The 24,135-nt window shown below is 49.3% G+C and overlaps 1 protein-coding gene across 8 annotated transcripts in view; it reads right to left on the minus strand.

The window, feature by feature from the left end:
- Positions 1–1,622: 1,622 nt before the first annotated feature.
- The window catches only part of KDM6B (lysine demethylase 6B), a 77,208-nt gene continuing 54,695 nt past the window's right edge, over positions 1,623–24,135 (minus strand). For 4 of the 8 annotated variants that reach the window (XM_083185661.1, XM_083185665.1, XM_083185664.1 and 1 more), the window contains exons 3-23: positions 18,047–18,127; positions 17,802–17,919; positions 17,356–17,454; positions 16,974–17,190; positions 16,205–16,297; positions 15,951–16,103; positions 15,592–15,729; positions 15,271–15,495; positions 12,375–14,959; positions 11,882–12,008; positions 11,028–11,133; positions 10,672–10,877; positions 10,139–10,203; positions 9,636–9,707; positions 8,612–8,760; positions 8,393–8,507; positions 7,930–8,117; positions 7,621–7,762; positions 6,589–6,715; positions 6,243–6,498; positions 1,623–5,571 (exon numbers count right to left, since the gene is read on the minus strand). In XM_083185661.1, the coding sequence (XP_083041787.1) occupies positions 6,244–6,498; positions 6,589–6,715; positions 7,621–7,762; positions 7,930–8,117; positions 8,393–8,507; positions 8,612–8,760; positions 9,636–9,707; positions 10,139–10,203; positions 10,672–10,877; positions 11,028–11,133; positions 11,882–12,008; positions 12,375–14,959; positions 15,271–15,495; positions 15,592–15,729; positions 15,951–16,103; positions 16,205–16,297; positions 16,974–17,190; positions 17,356–17,454; positions 17,802–17,914 (5,175 nt within the window). In that variant the 5' untranslated portion in view covers positions 17,915–17,919; positions 18,047–18,127 and the 3' untranslated portion in view covers positions 1,623–5,571; position 6,243. The remainder of the gene's footprint in view (positions 5,572–6,242; positions 6,499–6,588; positions 6,716–7,620; positions 7,763–7,929; positions 8,118–8,392; positions 8,508–8,611; positions 8,761–9,635; positions 9,708–10,138; positions 10,204–10,671; positions 10,878–11,027; positions 11,134–11,881; positions 12,009–12,374; positions 14,960–15,270; positions 15,496–15,591; positions 15,730–15,950; positions 16,104–16,204; positions 16,298–16,973; positions 17,191–17,355; positions 17,455–17,801; positions 17,920–18,046; positions 18,128–24,135) is intronic. The other 4 variants (XM_083185666.1, XM_083185667.1, XM_083185670.1 and 1 more) reach the window with 4 other exon arrangements.

Consider the following 24,135-nt stretch of genomic DNA (forward strand, 5'->3'; position numbering starts at 1 on the left):
CACGCCCCATCAGCCCCATCCGTCTTCCCTGAGCGAGTATTCCTGGAACTACGGGGCGTTCATTATACAGTATATACTGCAATCCGTGGGAATGTTTTCTATGTCTATACTGGGTTTGTTCTATCGGCGCTGCAGAACTCTGATGGCGCCATATAAATAATGGATAAGGATTTACTAATCTTAATTATCCGTCCATCATCCGTCATTTTGGCTTAGGGCTGTGGGTGGCACCAATGGTTTGTTTTAACATCTGTAATGGGAGAAACAAACCAGACGGGCTCTTAGTAAAGGCCTCCATACGCTATGCGATTTGGGCTCGATTTCACCAGATTCCATCCTACCGGGCCAAAGAGCATGAGACGGGCGTCCCATCCGATGGGCGGTTTCGTGCACATCAGACCAGGCCCTAGAGATCATACGCTCTGTGCATATGATCTCCGTGTTGGACTCCCTCCCACCGGCAGGGATCGCATGAGATACATTGCAAGCGGATGCATGCGATCCTGCAGCCTGAGGGGGTACCGGGCAGCTCGAGGGGAATTGGATGCGACTTCTCCCGTACCTTTAGACCCCGCTCACATTCCCAGTTAGCGGGTGAACATTTGGGGTTGACCATTTTGGGGTCAAACTATTGACGGTCTATTTATTAATCCACACCCGGTATTAAATATCTGGTGTGCATGAAACGGGTGCCGTAACCATCAGCAACCAGGTGATTTCTAATTTTAAAAAATAAAATTCGATGTGGTGTTATAGCACCTTGTTCCCTCTGGACCGATTCTCATTACAATTCCCCTTTATGCACTAAGCAATGAAGAGGCGAGGTTGTGTCCATGTTGTTCAGTTACAGGAAGTACTATTCTACGGCCTCTAGCCTGGCTGATTGGTGTCCAGCACATACTTACATTTTTAATGCGAACACTACTTAAACCTAATGTACCATTGAAATGAATAGAATGGATAGTTCTACTTCATAGAATAACTCAATTTGCTTGAATCAGGACTTGTGACTGAAATGATCTGTTAAAACGTAAGAAACACACTGTCGCTGCAGTGGGTGGATGGCTGAAATGTATTAGCATCATCCGTAACCATGGAAACCACGATGCTGCAGCAACCTATTGGCCAGCAACAGTGTGTTTCCCCGTTTTCAGCTGACTATTTCAGGCAGAACTCCAATTTGATGTATTAACAGCCATCCCGGTAAGATCGAAGACCCATCAGAATCAATTTATTTTGGAGTAGTGTTTAACTCTTTAATGTGAACATTCCGACACATTATTTTGTCTGCGGTGTTCAGATTTCGGGTTAGATCCGAAGCACGTTACTGAATCATTCAGCCGTGCCTCAGATGGGATCAGTAATAATACAGTGTGTACTGCGCATTATAAACAAGGACGTAAGTGTAATATCAACATTAACATCTTATTATATAAAATAATGAAAGTAAAACAAGGACTATTTTTTTTTTATCAAAATCTTTATTTTTTTTCTGATTTATTAATATCACAAATTCACAAAAAAAAAGATGCAAAAAAAATAATAAATCGCTGGCTCAGTTAAAAACAATAAGTTCTTGGATTTGAGTGATGATCTGAGAAGAGGGAATAGGGGGGGGGTGGGTTGCAGGGAGAAGGGGGTCTCAGTGTCCATTTGCTCGGGGGGTCAAAGTGCATTGCTCATCGGCTTGAATGTAGACAGCAGGGTCTAGCCCCTTTTAGCGACCAACACTGGGCTTTTAAAAAACAGCGGCCTTGCAGTACCAGACATGGGCCACAAGGGGGCGTGCAATGTTCCGGGGAGCCCCACTGGGCAGCTGCACGGAGGAGCACCTACCCCTCATTAGCACACATATGAAATGAATCACCCTTAGCACGCACAGGGATAAGTTATTAGCACCGGGTGAGACATTAAGAGAGGGGTGCAATGCTCTGCAGTCCTGGGGTAAAGTAGGGGGGGTCGTTAGCACCGGAGATCTGCAAAGCATTAACACTGTAAACCCCCTCCCAGAGAGCTGCAGTAAGACCGCCAACCTCAACTGCCACAGTGCTGTGGTATGACGTATTAACCCTACTCCTGCCAAGCAGATGCAAAGTAATCTCCAACCCCGAGCCAACAAAGAAGTTTTATTCTAATAATCCCCCCCCCCCCCCCCCCACGTCTCTTCGCCCCCCACGTGGCTGTGTCCACGGTGGCCGAGGCTATACAGTTATGAATCCTTTCCCGCCAGCAGATTGTAGACTTTGCTCTGTTGACGCAGTCTACAGTCCCCTCCCCCCACACACACCCCCAACATTTCTGGGGTATTTAGAATTCAAAAAATAATAATGAAGTCACACCCCATAAAATCAGTTACCCCACCACCATTTGGGAAAACTGTACAAGAATCGGAGAACCCATAGCACCATTAAGAAGAAGGTTATCACCCTACAAAAATAAAACACACGAGGCAAAATCGCCCAGGAACTGTGAAATATAAAAAAAGAGGGGGAAAAACAGCTGCGAGAGTTAATAAATAAAGCAATAGGAAAAGACGTTCAGAGGTTGGATCCCCCCCATATTATAGCTCTCCCCTATAGATAAAGTATCCTGTTCTGCAAAATGCAAACAGACCCCATATAAATAAGTCCTTTATTTAGTATTCCTTCATGTACGATATCCACCTGTTAGAAACCAATGGCCGCCATCAGACAAGCAGCTTCCGGTGGTCACTTACAGGACACCGCTCGTTAGAATACAAGGGAACGGTCGGAAGAATCGAGTGTTAGGTGTTTCTAGCCCCTGAAGAACATCATTCTCTGAGTCTCCTGAGGCCAACGCCTCGTTCCTATCTCAGTCAGCCGCGATTTTGACCCATTGAAACTTTTCCCTAGGGGTCAGACTGGGGATTACGCACAGCCCGGTTCCATGCGGCTGAGTCGTTCTTTACACATATTTATATAGCAACGACTTCCAGCGTTTTTACGGTGTCTTGACCATTCCCCTCCCCCAGTACTGCCTGCCGAACCCTCCATCACGGAGCTCACACCGAGAGGTCTATGATAAGAAATTATAATAATGTGTTTTGGTCCTCCTACAAAAACATATATATAAAAAAAACAAAAAGGCACAGAGGAATTGATCTTGTGCTTTCCACCATAGGTCATGACATCATCATTACAACAAAAAAAAGCCTCAGTTTATCGCATCTCTCACTGTGGCAGCTTGGCCTCTACGAGAGCTACGCATGGACACGTAAACCACCACTGTGACCACTCCCTTACCCATATAGTCTATAAAGGATTACTCAAGGCCACAGAGCTGGGCCACGTAGGGTGAGAACCAAGAGGTGGGCTTCACGTTCCCACATTCTAACACTGGATTCTTCGCGTGACCTCCACTTGAGGCTCATTCACAACTAGCCAACCAATGCATGAGAAAAAGGTTTACAAAAACCCTTAATTGAAACACACTGCGGCGGCCATTTTAGCGGCCCAGGCTAATTTCCATAACCATAGGAATTTCCTCTATCAACCCATTAGTTTATATAGCATGGATGAATTCAAAATGGCTGCCTCATTGGCATCAGCCACTCTTTGGTCTGGGCGGTGAACCATTGGGCCCGGAAGCTGCTTTTCAGACATAAGCCGGTAGAGCGCAACAATAACACTTAACAGTCAATATTATCCGTGAGTCTGCCGCGACATACTGAATACACGAGTACTTTTTGCATGATCAACACGTATTTACCCGCACAGTGTCATGTGTTTTTTAAAAAAAAATGTTTTACGTCCTCTGCAAAAAGATCTAGTTTGTACATCGCTAATAAAAAACATTTTTTTGTTTTTGTTTTTTATAATCCAATATCTGCTCCCCCGATTCAGTTTATAAAGTCTCGGATATGTACAATTTATTTGCGCGCAGGTTTTTAGCTTTTTAAGTTATTCGTACAGTAAAAAATACTTTGATTTATAGACTTTCAGTGTTTAAATGGTTTCATGTGACAGAAGTATTCTCACCTCCTTATATTACAATATATTGATATTTGGTAGGTACTAATGCTTCACCACCCTTACGTAGGGTGTAGCGACGCACCAAATACCCAGCACACATAATGCAGGATTTCTATAGATTTGTGCAGACACATCCGGGTAATGAGGAAAGTCACATAATCAGAGTCCCCGTTCTGCTTAGATTGTCAGCTTAACGGAACAGTGGTAAGGTGGATCTCCACGACTTCAGTCTACAGTAACGTTAGTTGGTGAACATATGTTCAGGCTCACATAAACAAGACACTGGTACAGCACCGAGATAGAGGGCAACCGAGGTCTAAAGGCGGATCCTTGGGGTGGGGGGTGTGGAGCGATGGTCAGGCACCGCACAACAAGTTGACAAGGAATTCAGGAAAGACAAGAACTGGAAAAAACAGACAGATATACAAGCAAAAAAAAAAAACACAAAAAGACCAGCAGATGGGAGTTTTCCGTAGGCAAGTTAAACCAAGTCTATATATATATATATTTATTTATATATATATATTTATAAATTTCTATATTACAGAGAACAGGAAAACGGGTGAAAATTCCAAGTAAATGGCTAAAAAAAGGGAGAAAAAACGTTTGCGCTGAATATCTTTTATATATGTATATTATATATATATATAAAAACCCGTATGTCTCTCTCTTATATCAAAGACAACCCGGAGAGAGGCGTATTCATTCGCAGTGGTAAGTGCGCCATTTTACCCAACGGAGGAGCAAATTTGGAGGGTCCTGCTTAGACCACCTCCCAATGTCCCCTCGTCCTGCAATCCCAACAGGGCATCGCTCCCACCCACCGTTCCCCCCCTCCCCCCCACCGGTTGGGGCATCTACCACAGGACCTCACGAAGACCCCCAATCACTGACATGCGGAGGTTCACCCCTCGATCCCCCCCACCCGCCCCCGTTCAATAATACATTATAAGCCCGTTAAGCCTCTCATCGGCCACACACACAATTCTCTACAGCAAAGCTCGGAACTTAATTTAAGAATTTCATTAAAAAAAATAAAAAATAAAACTGTACTCAGTGCCCCACTTTCAACAACAAAAAAAGAAGAAAATCCCTCCCCCCCACACAAATTAATACAATACCCCAAATAATAAAGATTCCCCTCCCTCAAAGTCACAAATTCAAGATTTCAGAATAAATATTCCTGATAAAATTACAAAAAAAAATTAAAAATTAAACAAAAATAAAAATTATCAAACACGGACATTATAGAATCCTGCATCCTGATTGGCTTGTTCCCGCAGTGGGCGGGATCTGTGTAAACAAGGCCTGTGATTGGCTGGAGAGAGTAAAATATGAGCTGCCGATCTGTCATTGGCTCCTTCGTCGACCTCCTACCCCTTTCCTCGTTGCGTGGCTAACCTTATACGCTCTTCGGTGATTGGCTGGTTGAGTAGCACCACCCCCCCTCTATTTCCATGGTTCTGGGAAGAGGGGAGAGTTTTTGATTGGCTGGCTGGCTTGGTGGAGGAGGAGGGGGGTAGACAGTAGGAGTATTAGCATAGGGAGCCAAGGCTCATCGTGTGCTCGGGGGTGGGGTCTACGGAAAAAAAAAAAATGATGATCATTAAAATATATTATTTAATAAATATTAATTTACGACAAATAATCTGTAATCTGTTATCTGTGGATGAGCCACACTTTGATATTCTGTAGTAACCTTCACCTGCCACTAGGAGGCACTACAGTGCCACAACAGTCCCACAGACGAGGCTTGGACACAGACACTACAATTTTTTTTTTAAACGCTGGAAACAAAAAAAAAAAAAAAAAAAAAATACAAAAAAAAAATAAACTCTTTCATACAGAACAAAAATCTAGCAAAATAAATAAAAAAAACTCACATAAAAAAAACCAACACATTTACAAATAAAAATCATAAATTCACACATTCCGTAAAAAGTTTAAAAAAAAGCTAAAATGTAACGGGAAAATAATGGTTAGGGCTGGTGGACACGGGCGTCGGTGATTTCTGTCTCTCCATCGCTGCCGGTTGTACTAGAAGCTGGACTTGCACCTATTAGAGAGGCCTGCACGGAGCAGGGGCGCCGGCCCAGTTTGTCCCCTGTTCCGTCATCCACTCTGGTCAGGTGGCTCGGCGCACCGCCCAGGAAATAACCAACACCCGCGCGCTCACACAGCTGAGCACTTATAGGGAACAATATGCTGGAATTCTTACTCTACAGATGGGTGTTAAGTCGTCCATTTTACCTCAGTCATAGAATACCCCCCATTGACAACATTCTGAGCACTTATTCCTTGTCCTCTCCTCACAATTCCCGTCCCAGCACCTCACCAGGTGGAAGCCATCATAGATCTGCATAAGCTCCTCCATCTTGTACTGCTCTAGAATGACCACGTTATTCATGGTGCTGCTGGCAGAGCGGGCACAACTCTCGCAGTGGACCAGGTAGGTATTCTTCCCGCCACTCTCGCTGGTGACAAACAGGATGTTAAAAACCTCCATCTGGCAAGAAGAGACAAGACGGGTCAGTGAGAAGGGAGAACAAAGGCTATCTGGGCATCTCCACATGCGCCAAACACGTTGGGAACTCACATCGCACTCATTGCAGTAATAGGCTGGCTCATCCTTCACCCGGGGCTGGTACGCCAGCTTCTTCCCGCTGCGGATCAGGCTGTCCCGCTGCACCTGACAGCGCTTGATGGACTGTAAGAGACAGTACCTGTGGGGAAAAATGGGAGGAGAGGGGTGTGAGAAACACTGAAGGGTAGACTGGAGACAACAAGGGAAAAATATGTGCAGATCACAAAAGAGAAGAAGGAGGTCAGGACCACCAATGCGGAAAAAGGTGGATATAGAAGAAAAGGTCAGAGATGGGAGGAGATGTCTAAGTAAAAGGGAATACGGAGATAAAAGGAGAGCACAAAGAAACCAGAGATGGGAAAGGAGGTGGACACATAGGGGATGGAAGGCTGGGGGTGAGGAGGACACCGGAGATGGGAAGGGAGGTGGCCATGTAGGACATAGAAGATGGAAGTATGGATGTGAGCAGGAGACTGGAGATGGGAAATGGAGGTGGACATAAGGGAGATAGAAGACAAAAAAGGAGGCTGGAGGTGAGCAGGAGACCAGAGATGGGAAGTGAGATGGACATAGGGAGATAGAAGATGGAAGGCTGGAGTTGAGGAGGAGACCAGAGATGGGAAGTGAGATGGACATAGGGAGATAGAAGATGGAAGGCTGGAGTTGAGGAGGAGACCAGAGATGGGAAGTGAGGTGGACATAAGGGAGATAGAAGATGGAAGGCTGGAGTTGAGGAGGAGACCAGAGATGGGAAGTGAGGTGGACATAAGGGAGATAGAAGACAAAAAAGGAGGCTGGAGGTGAGCAGGAGACCAGAGATGGGAAGTGAGGTGGACATACGGGAGATAAAGACAAAACAGGAGGCTGGAGGTGAGCAGGAGACCAGAGATGGGAGGTCAGGTGGACATACGGGAGATAAAAGACCATGCTGGAGGTGTGCACATATTGGAGATAGAAAACAGAAGTGAGGATTGAGGTGAGGTGTAAAGATGGGAAATGAGAAGATTGTACGGAGAGCAGGGAAACAGATGGGTCGCCACTCACTTGATCATACGGTACAGGTCTGGGTCACTGATTTTAACAGTTCGGGACACATTCCATGAAACGTGGATCATAGGTACAATGGATTTCACGTTCTTCACTTCATTCCATTCAAACCGCTCCAGAGCCAGCTGGTACTGATAAGCTGCAAAGAGACAGAAGAGGACACATCAAACTTGGATCGATAAGATCTACATGGACAAGTGGAGCTCAGAACGGTGAGATATATACGAGGGCAGGAGGACTACATATGCAGCTTGGACCGATGAGATATATGAAGGGACACATGGAGATTCAAATACAACCACTCACGTGTGAGGGGCCCCACGTTCCAGGCAATGTTGTTGCACCAGCCTATGGCCTGCACCCAGTGCACGGTCCCCGCGTTTATCCAGACCAGATCCCCAGGCCGCTGCACAAACCGATACACAGGGATATCAGACCGGTACAGATCTTCCAAAACCGGCCACCAAGAACCCGTCAGGTAGTCCAAGTTATGCCTGGGGAAAGAAGAAGTGGAATTATGGACCGCCGCATCAGCAAGAGAATTAAAAACCTGTCTGTGCGCCGGTCTTCCGCTGGAGAATGGATATATCCCTGCAGCCGCGCACGCGTTATTAAAATGGCGACCATTTACAACGCAAACCCAGGCTGGATTTGAGTTGTAAAGGATTGTCGCTTTAAAAATACAGCCACTCTCACCCATAGTCCCGCACCTAGTGCATTTACCCCCATGGTCTGTATAACTCTACCCCCGATGCCACACTGCACTCACCGATCACAGAAGGTGCTGATCTTCTCCCAATAATTCTCATGCACAGCAAACCACTCGCAGTCCCCTGGGCCGATGTTTATATTGACCGAGCAGAAGTTGTTATTCTCCTGGTGACCTGAGGGGGGAGACACGGGGAGGAGGTCAGAAGGTATATGGGGCTCCCTTGGCTGATGCTCAATATAACACCTCCAGAGGCGAGGGGAGGGAAACCATGCGTACCTGGTGTGCGGCTTCCCGGGACCTTCATGTACAGCTGCACCGTGTTCATGCCGAGGATAGTATGACCCACGTGGCTTAACATGTTCCCATTTGAGGTCACGCGCATAAAGGAAGGCAACTTCAGCAGCTCCTGTAACTGAGGCTTCCACCTGGAATATAGGAGACACAGACATGTGTGAGGTGGTAGAGACACCTGACCAGCCACCCGCGGCCTGCTTCCCCTGCACAGCCCAATGAGAGGGTGGGCAACATGTGGCACTCCAGCTGTTAGCATGCCCCAATAGCAAAACTGTGGCATGGCATGCCCGGACGTGTAGTTTCACAATAGCTGCAGTGCCCCAGGTTGCCCATGCCTGCCCTAGGGTGTAATGCTCACCTACTCCTGCCTGTAATCCCCCCATTGGGTACTCCTGCCCCCTCCCCCCCCCCAGAAAGTGAATCTCTTCATCTCACCACCACCAGCACCACCACCCCCCCCAGATAGTGGATCTCATGCCCTCCCCCGCACCCCCAGGTACCAGAGAGTGGATCTCTCCCCCCTCCCAGAAATTGGATCTCTTCAGCTCTCCCCAGATAGTGGATCTCATGCCCTCCCCCACACCCCCAGGTACCAGAGAGTGGCCCCCCCCTCCCAGAAAGTGGATCTCTTCAGCTCCCCCCCCCCACCCCCCCCCCCCCCCCCCCACCCCAGATAGTGGATCTAATGCCCTCCCCCACACCCCCAGGTACCAGAGAGCGGATCTCTCCCCCCCTCCCAGAAAGTGGATCTCTTCAGCTCTCCCCCCACACCCCAGAAAGGGGATCTCATGTCCTCCCCCACACCCCCAGGTACCAGAAAGTGGATCTCTTCATCCCGCCCCCACCCCTCCAAGTCCAGAGAGTGGATCCCCCAGGTCCAAGGGAGTGGACATCTCTCTCGAAACACCCCCTCCCCCCAACCCAGGTCCCAAAGTATGGATCTCTCCCCCCCCCTCCCCCCAGAGAGTGGATCCCCACACAGACAGTCAGACATGGACAAACTCACCTTTTAGGATCAGAGAGGTCAATGTTGGTTCCAAATTTTATAATGTGGGGGGTTTTGTGCTCCTGGTTTGTGCTGGAAAAGACGAGAAGACATTTCTAAATAACCGGAATCTCAAGAAAACGGCTTCAGGAGACGGCAAGACCCCAGTAGTGGGTGTACAGTACGGGTGTCGTGCTAGGTCAAACTTACATCATCATCATTACGCGACAAGCCTTCAAATGCCGGACACTATACTAATATATTACAGTAACGTGGTCTCCAGGGGCACAGCGGGCAGGGACACCAGCTGAGCACATGGCACCTTATCTGGAGCTTACACATATGTCTGGACACTCGGAACCAAATCAGGGATTATATATATTTTTGGGACAGCTTTAATTAAACACGGTCATTCGGCGTCCGCACATTTCCATTGTACTGAGGCCCAATGCGATCCTGGGATTCTTATCTGGATGACTGGAGCGGAGGAGACCAGTCTGACCATCGGCCTGCCCGGGGCTTACCTCAGCGGTGGGGTCTCCGTGGTGCTATCCGGCTCATTGGACTCCTCGTCGCTGTCTTTATCTTCCTGTAAGGGGGAAAGGGACAGAAGGTTTAGGAACCAGAAAAGATGCGGTTGATGAACGCCAAGTCCATGGGAACGAGGAGGCGGCATAATATTGGACGGAGCGCGGTCATGACAGCGGGAAGGAAAGTGGCGGTATAGGGAGAGTCACAATTTTGACATGTAATATGCAGACACCAGAACGTCAACAGTTTTTTTTTTTTATTATTAAAAGTTAAATATGCGAAAGATTTTTTTTTTCACAAATTTTTGTTAGTCAATTTCCCCCTATGTATGTACATGTTGACTTTTCAGAATACACCCCCGGAGAAGCAGCGGCCATTTTGTCAGCTGAAACAACCATGCCAGCCTATCAACATCCCACCGGTAGACTAAGGTGGCCGCCCGCTGCCTGCATCCTGGAATGAGCCGTACGCTCCACCCACTGTACAGACCAAACGGCTTCCCCCTCTCCGCAGACTGATCACCTACCTGCAGCGACTCCTGAAAGGACGAGGCCTGGTACTGGGCGTATTTGGCGATGGTGGTATGGGAGCGGCTGCTTTCGCAGTGCCAGACTTGGCGAGTTCCAGAGGGGTCCCAGTTCTCGTCGGATGGCTGCTGCACCTGAGTACGGACTTCAACCGTGTGCTCGCCATTGGCCTCCACCAGGGTCTTTGTGGAGAAGAGGCCAAGGTCTGTGTGAGAGAGAATGAAGTGTCACGTCGGTGGCCAACTTACGTGCTAGAAGAACCCAAGCCAGAGTCCTCTCTACATCCATCACATCACACCCCCCCCCCTCCCCCATAACTCGCTCCACGCCACAGAAGTTACCACCTGAAACTTACTTAGCCGCAGGGATCCCGCCAATCCTCGGATCACGGTGATCGGGTTCTTGGGGTCCGTGCAGAATTGAAGAAGGATTGGGGAAAACGCATCTCTCTTACTCTCCAGCTACAAGGAAAGCACAAAGTCAGTGTATTGCCCGAATGAGCGACTGGGGTACAGACTCCGTGTTCCCATCTACTGTGTCACATGCATGTATCCTCCAGTTGCTTTATACAGATGGGGCAAGACTTTGTCTCTCCGCCATATCGGAATTGCCGAGAATGGGGCGCGTGACCCATTCTTGGTGGACGGCGGACCTAGATAGTCGCGCCGAAAGCCGCTCCATCTGTACATGATGCAAGATCTCCGTGTGACTCAGTAGTGCCGAGCGTCTTATTTGCAACTTTATCCCTTAAATAGCTTCTAATTTGCAAAACGGAGCGAACAGGACGCACATGCAGCTTCTGCTGATTAAAATGATCTGTGTGTGACTGCCAGTGTATCTGCATATGAAATGGTTCGTTGTAAGTGTTTTCCTGGATACTGAATAAAGACATGCCACTTATTTTAATCAGCAGATGCTGCTTGTGCGTTCTATTTGCTGTGTATTGCAAACAATATGCTATTTAAATGGCAAAAGTCACAAAAACATTACACCCGGCGCTGCAGAGTCGCACAATGGCGTAGCCTGATTAGAAGGCTTTAGCCCCCTTCTGCCCGTCTGTCACCCTGCAACAGGAGGGACAGGCTTCTGCCCCTCTGTCGCCTGCAGCGGAAGAAACAGGCTTCTGTCCGTCTGTCACCCGGTAGTGGGAGGGACAGGCATCTGAGTGTCCGCCTTTCTGCAGTACAGCACATAATATAATGGACGTACATAGATACTAGGTGTTGGGGGGTTCAGCTTCTCTCGGGGGAGGTTCTGTTCGGTTCCTATCGGAGGCTTCACAGACATGGAAGGTAAGACGTAAGACTCGTTGTATTTCCCCTTCAGCACCATATTCCTGGTAAAGACAAGGAGAGGACTGGTGAGCAAGGTAACAGGACACAGACAAGGTTGTTACTTTCAGTCTGACACGGTCTATGTCATGGGCGAAAGTCTACAATAGTTTCCAATTCTAGAGAGAACGATATGGCTTTCCCATTGCCTGTCTGGCTAGGCCAGCAGTCAGATATTTTACCAGTGATCAATGTGTGAAGGGCTCTACCTCCAGCCTACGGAGGTGAGGTGGGGATATCAGACCCACCGTCCTACAGAGATACAAATCCCTTACAATCCTCTACTACTACATCGCTGCTTGACTAGCAATACCCTAGCCCATGCGGCACGTCACCCCGATCCCCTGCGGCATCTGAAGAATAGAACTCACTTGCTCGCCTTGACGATCTCCGCAGCTGTATGGTTGACTGTCAGCTCACTGGCCTGAAGCCTCTTCTCCTCCACTTCAGACGCAATGAAGGTCTCACGGTCTCCACTCTCCACCTTTATCAGCCGTATCTTCAATTCCTTTGGTGGTCCCTCTGTGTAGGGTCTCATCTTTAACAGATCGGAGTTTGCTGTGCCATGTGAAGAAGGATGTGGTGCAGAGGCTGCAGGAATAGATGAGGAGCTCTGGTTGTGATGACCATCCTCGCCACCCCTCCTACCGCCCTCTGATTTTCTCCTTTCTCCTCCTGACCCTTGTTTAGAAGATTTTGGGGCGTCTCTACACTGGCTTTGGAGATCCAGGTTGCCCAAGATTTGCCTCTCCTTGTCCTTCTGCGATCTGCCCTCCTTCGCTCGCCGGCTTCTGTCCCTTTTTGTCTTTCGATGCCTCCTATCTCTTCTTCTACCCTCATCTTTGCTCCGGTTCGGGGCAGGAAGGGAGATGGTTATTCGCTCTTGAGGTCTCTCAGTCTCCGCCACCTTCACACTATCCACCTCTGTCGCAGTCACCTCACTGGAAGGAGATTTAACGTCTTCCTTCTCCACCCGTGAACTTGGCATTTCGGCCAGACCGTTCTCACGAACCACCCCCTGAGCCTTCAACAATTCTGTAGATTTCTTGGGCGAGTCCTGGCCAGCAACTCTGTGGTGTCTCTCAAGCGACACATCGGCCTTGATAGGCTCATTTGCAGATGCCCCCGGCAGTTTGGCTGCACTCTGCCCGACTGATGCAGCCGAAATAACTTCACTCTTACCAGCAGGAATCTTTTTATCAGCTGCCTTGAATGACTTTTTCAATTCCCCATTGCCCGGCTCTTCGCGTCTTGGTGGACCCTCCATCCTATCTAAGCCCCAAGGGGTCTCCTTCTTCACCTCACTCTTCTCTTCTTTCCTCTCTACTCCCCATTGTGGTTCTGGACTCTTTTCCATGCGACTCTGAGCTTTATCCCCTATCCAAGAGTTCTCAAGTTTCCTTACAATCACGCCTTCCACCCTATCAGAGGCCCACAGCTTTTTAGGCTTAATCCTAGGAGCAGTATCTGGCTTTTTCTCAACTATGACATCAGGCCTTTGTGGCTCTTTCTCTTCCTTCTCTACTCGGCTGCACCCAGACCCTCTTACACCTTCCACCAATGTTTCACAAGCTCTTGAGATATCCTCCAAAATATCGGTCTCTGTCCGAACTACAGTCCTTGCAACTACAATGCCTTGCCCTATCACATCTGAGGAAGGGGCTGCCAACGTCTTAGACTCCCAGGCCCGGTGTGAGGTAGATTCCGCGGTGTATGGGTCAACAACGCGCTTGCCCACCATAGTAGCACCAGTGATGTAGGCCGGGACTCCCCCAGTTTTGAGGCTATGTCCTCCCCGATAGGAATACTTCTGTCCCTCCAAAACACTTGCTAGTGATTTCAGGACACTGTTCCCTCCATGCTGAGCAGGCTTTACTTCAGTCACAGCTTCTTGCCCCAGTATTGCTTTTTTAGGGCCATAGTAGGTGAACAACTCCCCAGACCTGACCTCTGAAGGCTTCGTGCTAGAAACAGTACTACCCAAAGAGCTGGGCTGAGCTGGAACTTTGAGGTGGGAAGTTGTCCTGGACTCGGCTTGAGAGCAGGCGGATGGGGTTGTGGAAATGAAGCCCTCGCTACTGGACCGCCCGCTCCCTTCCTCCTTTTCTATGGACTCGTCCAGCATCTTCATAATGTCGTCCAAGCCGTCCGGTAAAATTTTTGCAAACTCCGTGGCCTCCTCAAAAGGCTCAGTCAGCTGCCCCGAGGGGAAGTCGAAGAGCTGATTACACCCAGGGGGCTGCCCTTTCACCGCCTCGCATACTTTCCTTTCTGGCAAAGCTGGATTTGGGCTTAAAGACTTCTGAGCAGAGACTAAAGGAGGTGCTACTGGCGAAGCAGCTAAGCCAAGCACCTGAAGGTTTCCTGAGGTATCTTTGTGGTAGGGGATGGAAGAGGCGCAGAAGGAGGCACTGTCCTCTTGAGCTGGTGACCTCTTTCCCCCTGAATAGCTGCCCTCGGACACACTGAGCCCATGGCTTACGTGTTTGCCTTTAATGTCCAGTTCTGGGCGCTGAGGGCTTTTACTTATCTCTTTCTCCATCTCCTCCACTTTCTTTGGGGCAAATAACCCAGAATCATCAATTTTTTGCAGGCTCTTGATGACGTGTTCCAGGTTTGTATCCTGGAAGGCCTCAGACCTTGGCCTGACTTTGCTGGTGGTGATGCCCTGAGTTTGGTGATCAAAGATACTTGCCCCCACAGGGTTATCGCATGGTGGATAGTATCCCTCTGATTTGACAATGCCATGACCTTCTCCATACAGAATCTCATCCAGTTCATCTTCTCTCTTCACCTCCTCCTTGACCGGGGCTGGCACCCAGCCTTGCTGGAGAGAAGAGGTGGAAGTTGGCTTGGGTTGGAGTGGTGGGCAGATTGGCTTTGCATGGTCTCGCTCTTCTGGAGGTGGGCAGATACTGATGGTGGTTTCCACAGGGCTCGGGAAGCGTTCAGAGGGCTGGAAAACCAACATTTTTTTAATTAGTTTTAAACTCTAAAACAAAACCTTTTTTAAATTCATCTAAACCAGTGGTTCTCAACCCTAATCCTCAATTCCCACGAACAGGTCATGTTTTACGTATTTCTTTAACCATGCAGCACAGAGGAGTTCATCTGAGTCTCTGGGTCAATAATTATTCCATCTGCTTCCATGGACAGAAATCCTCAAAACGTGACCATTTTTGGTACATTAGGATTGTGGTTGAAAACCACAGATTTGAATGACAAAAATCAAGAACATTGTGGTTAGTGGGTTCCAAGAATACTTACAGGGGGCAGATCAGTCCTAGATATCTTTTGTGGTGGGATGCGGGGTCTTCTGTGGTCATAAGGCACGTGGAGAGGAGGTGGTGCTGGAATGACCTCCGCAGGTGACCTCTGACTCCGCGCCTCGCTAAGGTCACTTGGAGGACGGGGTTGCTGGTGTAGTGGTGGTGGAGGACGTGTGGGGCAGTATGGGGAGTAAGAGGAAACGTGTGGGGGAAGGCGGGGATCCTGCAGGTAAGGAGAAAGAGCGGTTAGTTTATTGAGCCACCGTTTCGGTTTATAGTATCGCTGAGAGCGAGCATACCATCTTCCATTAGTTCTTACCTGCCTCTCCCTGCGCTCCACCCAGGGCTCATGGTTAAGTGGGTTCCAGACATTGGGTTTTGCAGGAGCTTGATGATACAAATTGCCAGGACCGGATGGTACTGGTGCGGAATGCAAGCCAGGGTTTATCCTCCTTTGCTGGGAGCGGAGAGAAAAGACAGGTCATGCCTCACGTTTTCAGGTGCAACCTTACATTCCAACAGCGCCCGGGCCTGGTATTCTCCACATTTTATAATGCCAGCTTAGGACAGCCATGTTGTCAGCCCAATCCCAACAATAGTCCTTATCTACCACTAGCCTCCTAAATGATGCCTCTCATGTTGGGGCCCAGGGACTTTGACACCATTACTAATCCTGACCTGTTCAGGGCTTCCACTCCGTCTTCGTTTCATGGGCTGCTCGTCACCTCCCAGTGGGTTATGGGGTACTGGCTGGAGTGCCGGTGAATCTGAAGGGGGAACGGGACGCTTCAACTGCGGAGGTCCTCTTTTCACTCCAAAATGCCTCTTTTGCTGGAAAAAAAAAATTGGAAGACGTTAAGTTACTGGCACCTTACTCCTAGAATGATGAACACCACAAAAAGTTACCAGTCACCCTCCAGTAATCCACTCACCTCATGTTGCATAAGATCCCAGACTTGCTGTAAACGAGGCAGGGATTTGGGGCGATGGTGTGGAGGAGAGGAGTGGATATTCCATAACCGAGTCTGAGGTCAACAGGAAATAAAAAAATAGTGTAAAAAAGAATGTGGATGGAGAGTAGGAAACAAAAAGTGTGTCAGGACCAAAAAGGGGGGAGGAAAAGCGAAGATAATATGGCAAAGAAGGGGAGAAGTGCAGACAGGAGCAAAAGGTCTTAAGAAAGGAAAAAAAACATTAAGTTAAAAAGTGAGAAGCCTTGAACTACATCAGGGAGCAAAACGCGCCACTGATAAAACGCGTTGGTTTTACTTTCTGGAGGTGGGAGAATTGTGGAGAGGAGGGATAAGTCTTAAAACAAGGAAAACTTTAAGGAAAAATGGGAAAAGACTTGAACAACAATCAGGGAGCAAAATGCACCACTGGTAAAATGGGTTGGTTGTTACTTTCTGGCGGGGGGGGGGGGGGGGGGAGTGTGGAGAGGAGATGAGTGTCAAAAAAACATTAAGGAAAAGGGCAGAAGCCTTCAACTTTAATAAAGAACACTACAATAGGGACGGAAATGCGACACTGGCAAAACGCGTTGCTATACCGGCTGGCGGCGAGAGAAGTGTGGAGAGGAGGAAACCGAGGTCTTAAACGTAAAAAAAAAAATTAAGAAAAGGACAGAAGCCGACAACTACAATAGAGGACACTACACCAGAGAACAAAACACGCCACAGGTAAATAAATGCGCCTGTTTACCTGCTGGAGGCGGGAGATATGAGCATTGAGCTCGTAACCACCGTGATATCGGGCAGCGGTCTGGTAGCAGCGAACGGCATCTTCCCACTCCTGCTCCGACTCGTAGATCTGACCCAGTTGCTCCCAGATCTGAGGCTGCTGTTCATCCCGCAGGAGGCCCTGCACGCAGGAATGCACCCGCTCCAATTTCCCAAAGCGATGGCCTGGGGGCGAGCTGCTGAGCGGCACCAGAAAAAAACAAAAACGGGAAAGACAGAGAAAAACATAAATAATACAGTTATAATCTACATATAGATAAGAATACCATATAAAGCATTAATATGACATACCCCCAAGTCTTAACAAAACCAAAAATAAATGACGCCCAAACCCAGACACTTACCCGAGAGGGTAAAAAGGTTTGTTGGGGTGGCCTAGGTTTGTCACATGACTAGACGGTAGGTGAGGGGGCAGCTGAGGTTGACTAAGGTTTGCAGAGCATCTGCGAGGAAAAGACAGAAGGAGAAAGGGGGGGAAGCGATGACACAGGGTATACGTACGTCAAACACCTCAATATAAAGGTCTGCGGAATAATGACATTTTTTATCAAGACACTTGATGCCCTGGGTGGGTAGTCTCTTTAGCTTGGCAAGAACCTGACCAATGAGCGGTGACAAGGATACCACCAATATTTGAGGTTCCCCAAAGTGGAGGCCAGAAATGAACACCCCCCCCCCCCCCATTCTATTAGCCTACATTAGGGTGGGTTTGTGTGAGGAGTTTAATCCCACCATTACCCACAGACAACACAGACCCAGGTACACAGCAGAGAGGGTGAAGGCTCCTCACCTGCCAGACGGGACCCATGCTCTGGGATGAGGTGGGTTCCACGCGGTATTGATTCCACCGATGAAGGGGTCGCGGGGAAAGCGGGATCCAAACTGGTCCTGTGAGCGATACATCCAGACTGCAATGCGACGGAAGGGGAGTGGGGCGTTTCCAAAGGGAAGAAGAGAGATAGTGTCACAATGGGGGTCGGAAACCTAGATAGTGCAACTGGTCCGGCTGATGCAACGCGGGCGCAAAAGAGGTACCGTTTCAGTGTGTTCAGCTTCACAGGCGGAGGTGCAGTCGCAGTGGGGGGAGCATGATGTCCACGATGTCACCAAGAGAGTCTAGCAAAAAAAAAGGAAGAGGATTGAGAGAGTGTCTTCTCGCAGATGGACAGCAGGAGTCAGTATAGAGCCAGCACGGCCATAATGGTGGACAGAGCAAGTATAATCCTGGAGTTGCCACTAGGGGGCAGGAAACATTACTTTCCACTGTGCAGCTATGCTCCTGTGTGTACGGTCACTGGAACATGTGTAAAGTGAACAGAAAATATGGTCTCGGAGGGCCGGTCTGATTACACACCTCCATTACTAGCCGATGAGACAGAGCCTGCCCCTCCCCCTGCAGGGTGACACAGACAGAAGGGAGCTATGAGCCCCCCCGGAAGTGTGAAGACTACGAGATGTTATGATGACAGATACATCGCCCCACGCGTTGTCTGAGTCAGTTTCCCCCGGACTCACACACAGAAGAGTGTTACTCAGCGACCACGTAGAACACACACCCCTTGTGTGTCACCCACCACTCAGACTACACACAGACACGTGTAATAGGATTAACCCCTCACAGGATCAGCAGGAACGGAAGGAGTGGAGGAGACGTCAGGAAAATGAGATGTTGTTACAGATGTATTTACAGTGTCATCGTCTGCCCCCACGTCTGTAAGCTAGAGATCAGAAGAGTACACGGTGACCGGCACACACAGTACCGCCGACACGGCACACACAGCACCGCCGACACGGCACACACAGCACCGCCGCCACGGCACACACAGCACCGCCGACACGGCACACACAGTACCGCCGACACGCCACACACAGTACCGCCGACACGCCACACACAGTACCGCCGACACGCCACACACAGTACCGCCGACACGCCAGTGTTAAGGTATAAATCGCAGACAGACAATGTCTAGGTTGAGTTACTAGGTCAACACCTTGAAATGGGTGACATTAACAAAAGGCCGACACATGCTTATGGTCGACATACATAAGCTAGACATGAGTTTTTCACTTTTTTTGTGTCGTAGAAGTGTACCCGGTCCCCTGGCATGGCTCGCTGAATGCTCTGTGCCCACTGGGATGGTAATAACCTTTGTTTGAAAAAAAAAAAAATGTGAAAGACTCATTTCGACCTTATTCATGTTGAACATGTCTATGTCGACCAAAAGCTTGTGTCAACCTTTTGTCAATATCAACCTTGGGTATGTTGACCATTGCAACGTGTCGACCTACTCACTGTCAACCATTAGTGGTTGTCCTAGACATTTTCTACCCAGTGAAGCACACCCATGGGCAGCATGCCGGGCACAGGACACCCGCCACAGCACACCCGCCACAGGCCCTGTAACAGGAATACATCTAGTATTCACAATAAAGGTCATAAACAAAGAAAATCAAGTTCCCCTTAATTTCCCCATTATCTCCTCCGCCCACAGAGTGCGTCAGGCCAGGACTTCCCCAGCGCGTCAGCAGCGTGTTACGGTGCTGGGGGGGAGGATACAGAGAGGAAAGGGTCAATAGCTGCCAGCATGCTGTGGGCACTGAATGGGACTGGGCAGGGAAGGGGTTAGGAGCTGTATAGGTCACATGACCAGGCAACACTGCACAAGAACAACATTATATGGGGGGGGGGGGGGGGTCATCAACAGAGAGCTCACTGAGACAATGAGAGAGAGAGTGTGAGTGAGTGAGAGACAGAGAGACAGACAGAGAGAGAGACAGAGAGAGCCAGACACACACACACACAGAGACTACCCCCCCCCCCCACACACACACACACACACACACACACACACACACACACAGAGACAGAGAGAGACAAACACACACACAGAGACACACACACACAGAGACACACAAACATACACAGACACACAGAGACACAGACACACAAAGACACACAAACAGAGAGAGACACACACAAACAGAGAGAGAGAGAGAGAGAGAGAGAGAGAGAGAGAGAGAGAGAGAGAGAGAGAGAGAGAGAGAGAGAGAGAGAGAGAGAGAGACAGAGCAGACACAAGAGACAAGGATAAGAATGAGCGAGAGAGACCGGAAGGATAAAAGAAAGACAGACCGTGATGGAATCAGAGATTACACAATAAAGGAAGAGACAGCCACGGGTAAAGGACAACACTAAGTTAATAACAAAGTCCAGCTCTAGCTGTCACTCACCTCCAGGACAAAGAGACAGCTGCCATGGGAGGGTCCTAACAGCACTCCCCCAACTCCACCCAAACACGTTGTGCGAGAGACAGCTCCCGGAGAGACAGCAGCGCCGCCGGTGTGCCGCTCACTGTGACTTTATCGGGCGCTCTCTCACGCTCCTCTTCCCGCAGCGAGCTCCGCCCTCCCTCACCTCCGCCATCGCTCACACAGCCAAGTTTAAAGGGACAGTGATGATGTCACTGCACACCCGAACCACACCCACACTGGGATTCCCTGACCACACACCACGCCCACGCCCAGCCCACCGCTGCCTTAAGGTGGAACAGCCAGCAGAGAGTTAAGGTGGACTGACATCGGCGGCACACAATGTGCAGAGCAGGAGGAGGAGGATGCAGTGCAGCCCTGTGTAACATGGGGAAGGAGCCGGTCTCCCCCATATATACAATGTGACTGCAGGAGAGGGGGACGGAAGGGACATCAGAGAACAGGATGGGGGGAGAGACAAAGGAGGGCGAGGGAGAGAGTAGAGGGACAGTAGTAGACAGAGGACAACACAAGAGACTGACACAGACAACAGAGTGAGAGCAAGGCAGACACACACATACACACACACACACACACAGGAAGGAGGGGGGGGGGGAGACAGAGAGAAACACAGATGTGAGAGAGAGAGAAACAAAAGAGAGAGACACACAATGCGACAGAAAGAAGAGATTGCAACAGAAGAAGGGAGTGCGCACCAGGGTAACGGTCTACGTCGACCACTAACATGGCCTTATCTGTGTGGAGTTTGTATATTCTCCCCTTACATGCGTGGGTTTCCTCCGGGTGCTCCGGTTCCCTCCCACAATCCAAACATAATATACTGGTAGGCTAATTGGCTCCCAACAAATTAACCCTAGGATGTCTGTGTGAGCGTGTACATGTGGTAGGGAATATAGATTGTAAGCTCCACTGGGGCAGAGACTGATGTGATTGTTCAAATATTCTCTGTACAGCGCTGCGGAATCTGTGTGCGCTATATAAGAAACTGCTAATAAATAAATAAATAAATAAATAAATGGTTGACATAAGCTTATGGTCGGCATAGGCAAGTCAACATGAGATTTCCATGATTTTTTGGGTGTAATCGTACACCAACATGGACACTGTATATATGTCGGTACGAGTCCCCTCGCTGCGCTCAACACCCTATTATATTCTCTCACTATGCCCAGTAAAGTTTGAAAGAAAAACACCTTTTTTGAAAAACAAATCCTGAATAATCCTTTTGAGTGTCGGCCTTGCCTATGTCGAACATAAGCTTGTGTCAACCTAAGGTTTGTCAACCCTTTTTAGGTGTCAACCTAGTGCCGGTATAGAGAGACTGTGTGTGGTGAGGGGGTAGAGGAGGCAGGAGACTGGCTGAGTGCAGGATGAGGAGGAATGGGGGACAGGTTACACAGAGATAAGTGGGGGACTGAGAGATGAGGTCACTATATATCACACAGCTGGTATAGAGAGACTGTGTGTGGTGAGGGGGATACAGGAGGCAGGAGACTGGCTGAGTACAGGGTGATGAGGAATGGGGGGAGAGGTTACACAGAGATAAGTGGAGGCTGAGAGAGGAGGTCACTACATATCACACAGCCGGTATAGAGAGACTGTGTGTGGTGAGGGGGTAGAGGAGGCAGGAGACTGGCTGAGTGCAGGATGATGAGGAATGGGGGACAGGTTACACAGAGATAAGTGGGGGGCTGAGAGATGAGGTCACTACATGTCACACAGCCGGTATAGAGAGACTGTGTATGGTGAGGGGGATACAGGAGGCAGGAGACTGGCTGAGTACCGGGTGATGAGGAATGGGGGACAGGTTACACAGATAATTGGGGGGGCTAAGAGATGAGGTCACTACATGTCACACAGCTGGTATAGAGAGACTGTGCGTGGTGAGGGGGTAGAGGAGGCAGGAGACTGGCTGAGTGCAGGATGATGAGGAATGGGGGACAGGTTACACAGAGATAAGTGGGGGGCTGAGAGATGAGGTCACTATAGATCACACAGCCGGTATAGAGAGACTGTGTGTGGTGAGGAGGCAGGAGACTGGCTGAGTGCAGGATGATGAGGAATGGGGGGACAGGTTACACAGAGATAAGTGGGGGGCTGAGAGATGAGGTAATTCCCCATCACACAGACGGTATAGAGAGATTGTGTGTGGTGAGGGGTAGAGGAGGCAGGAGACTGGCTGAGTGCAGGATGATGAGGAATGGGGGACAGGTTACACAGAGATAAGTGGGGGGCTGAGAGATGAGGTCACTATATATCACACAGCCGGTATAGAGAAACTGTGTATGGTGAGGGGAATACAGGAGGCAGGAGACTGGCTGCGTACAGGGTGATAAGGAATGGGGGACAGGTTACACAGAGATAAGTGGGGGGCTGAGAGATGAGGTAATTCCCCATCACACAGCCGGTATAGAGAGACTGTGTGTGGTGAGGAGGGATACAGAAGGCAGGAGACTGGCTTAGTAAAGGGTGATGAGGAATGGGGGGAGAGGTTACACAGAGATAAGTGGGGGGCTGAGAGAGGAGGTCACTACATATCACACAGCCGGTATAGAGAGACTGTGTGTGGTGAGGAGGGATACAGGGGGCAGGAGACTGGCTGAGTACAGGATGAGGAGGAATGGGGGACAGGTTACACAGAGATGAGTGGGGGGGAGGGTGTGGTTTAGTGGGCTGAGAGATGAGGTCACTATATATCACACAGCCAGTATAGAGAGACTGCTGTGTGTGGTGAGGGGTAATACAGGAGGCAGGAGACTGGCTGAGTACAGGGTGATGGGGAACATGTTACACAGATAATTGGGGGGGCTGAGAGATGAGGTCACTACATGTCACACAGCTGGTATAGAGAGACTGTGTGTGGTGAGGGGGTAGAGGAGGCAGGAGACTGGCTGAGTGCAGGATGATGAGGAATGGGGGAAAGGTTACACAGAGATAAGTGGGGGGCTGAGAGATGAGGTCATTCCCCATCACACAGCCGGTATAGAGAGACTGTGTGTGGTGAGGGAGGGATACAGGAGGCAGAAGACTGGCTGAGTACAGGATGAGGAGGAATGTGGGACAGGTTACACAGAGATAAGTGGGGGGCTGAGAGATGAGGTCACTCCGTATCTTACAGCCGGTATAGAGAACTGTGTGTGGTGAGGGGGATACAGGAGACAGGAGACTGGCTGAGTACAGGGTGATGAGGAATGGGGGACAGGTTACGCAGATAATTGGGGGGGCTGAGAGATGAGGTCACTACATGTCACACAGCCGGTATAGAGAGACTGTGTGTGGTGAGGGGGTAGAGGAGGCAGGAGACTGGCTGAGTACAGGGTGATGAGGAATGGGGGACAGGTTACGCAGAGCAGATATAAGTGGGGGGCTGAGAGATGAGGTCACTACACATCACACAGCCAGTATAGAGAGACTGTGTGTGGTGAGGGGGATACAGGAGGCAGGAGACTGGCTGAGTACCGGGTGATGAGGAATGGGGGACAGGTTACACAGATAATTGGGGGGGCTAAGAGATGAGGTCACTACATGTCACACAGCTGGTATAGAGAGACTGTGTGTGGTGAGGGGGTAGAGGAGGCAGGAGACTGGCTGAGTGCAGGATGATGAGGAATGGGGGGAAAGGTTACACAGAGATAAGTGGGGGGCTGAGAGATGAGATTTAATTGGATGAGCGATTCAGAAAGTGAGAGATTTGGTAAGAAATCTCCAGTTTTTTTAAAGCGGCAAACATTTACATGGCAAAACCAGTTTGATTTTGAAGTGTAAATGATTGCCGCTTTAAAAAAACTGGAGATTTCTTACCAAATCTCTCACTTTCTGAATCTCTCATCCTATTAAATCTCACCCAAGGTCAC

Source organism: Crinia signifera, chromosome 4 (genome assembly GCF_055691185.1).
Source record: "Crinia signifera chromosome 4, ASM5569118v1, whole genome shotgun sequence".
In the NCBI taxonomy this organism is placed as follows: domain Eukaryota; kingdom Metazoa; phylum Chordata; class Amphibia; order Anura; family Myobatrachidae; genus Crinia; species Crinia signifera.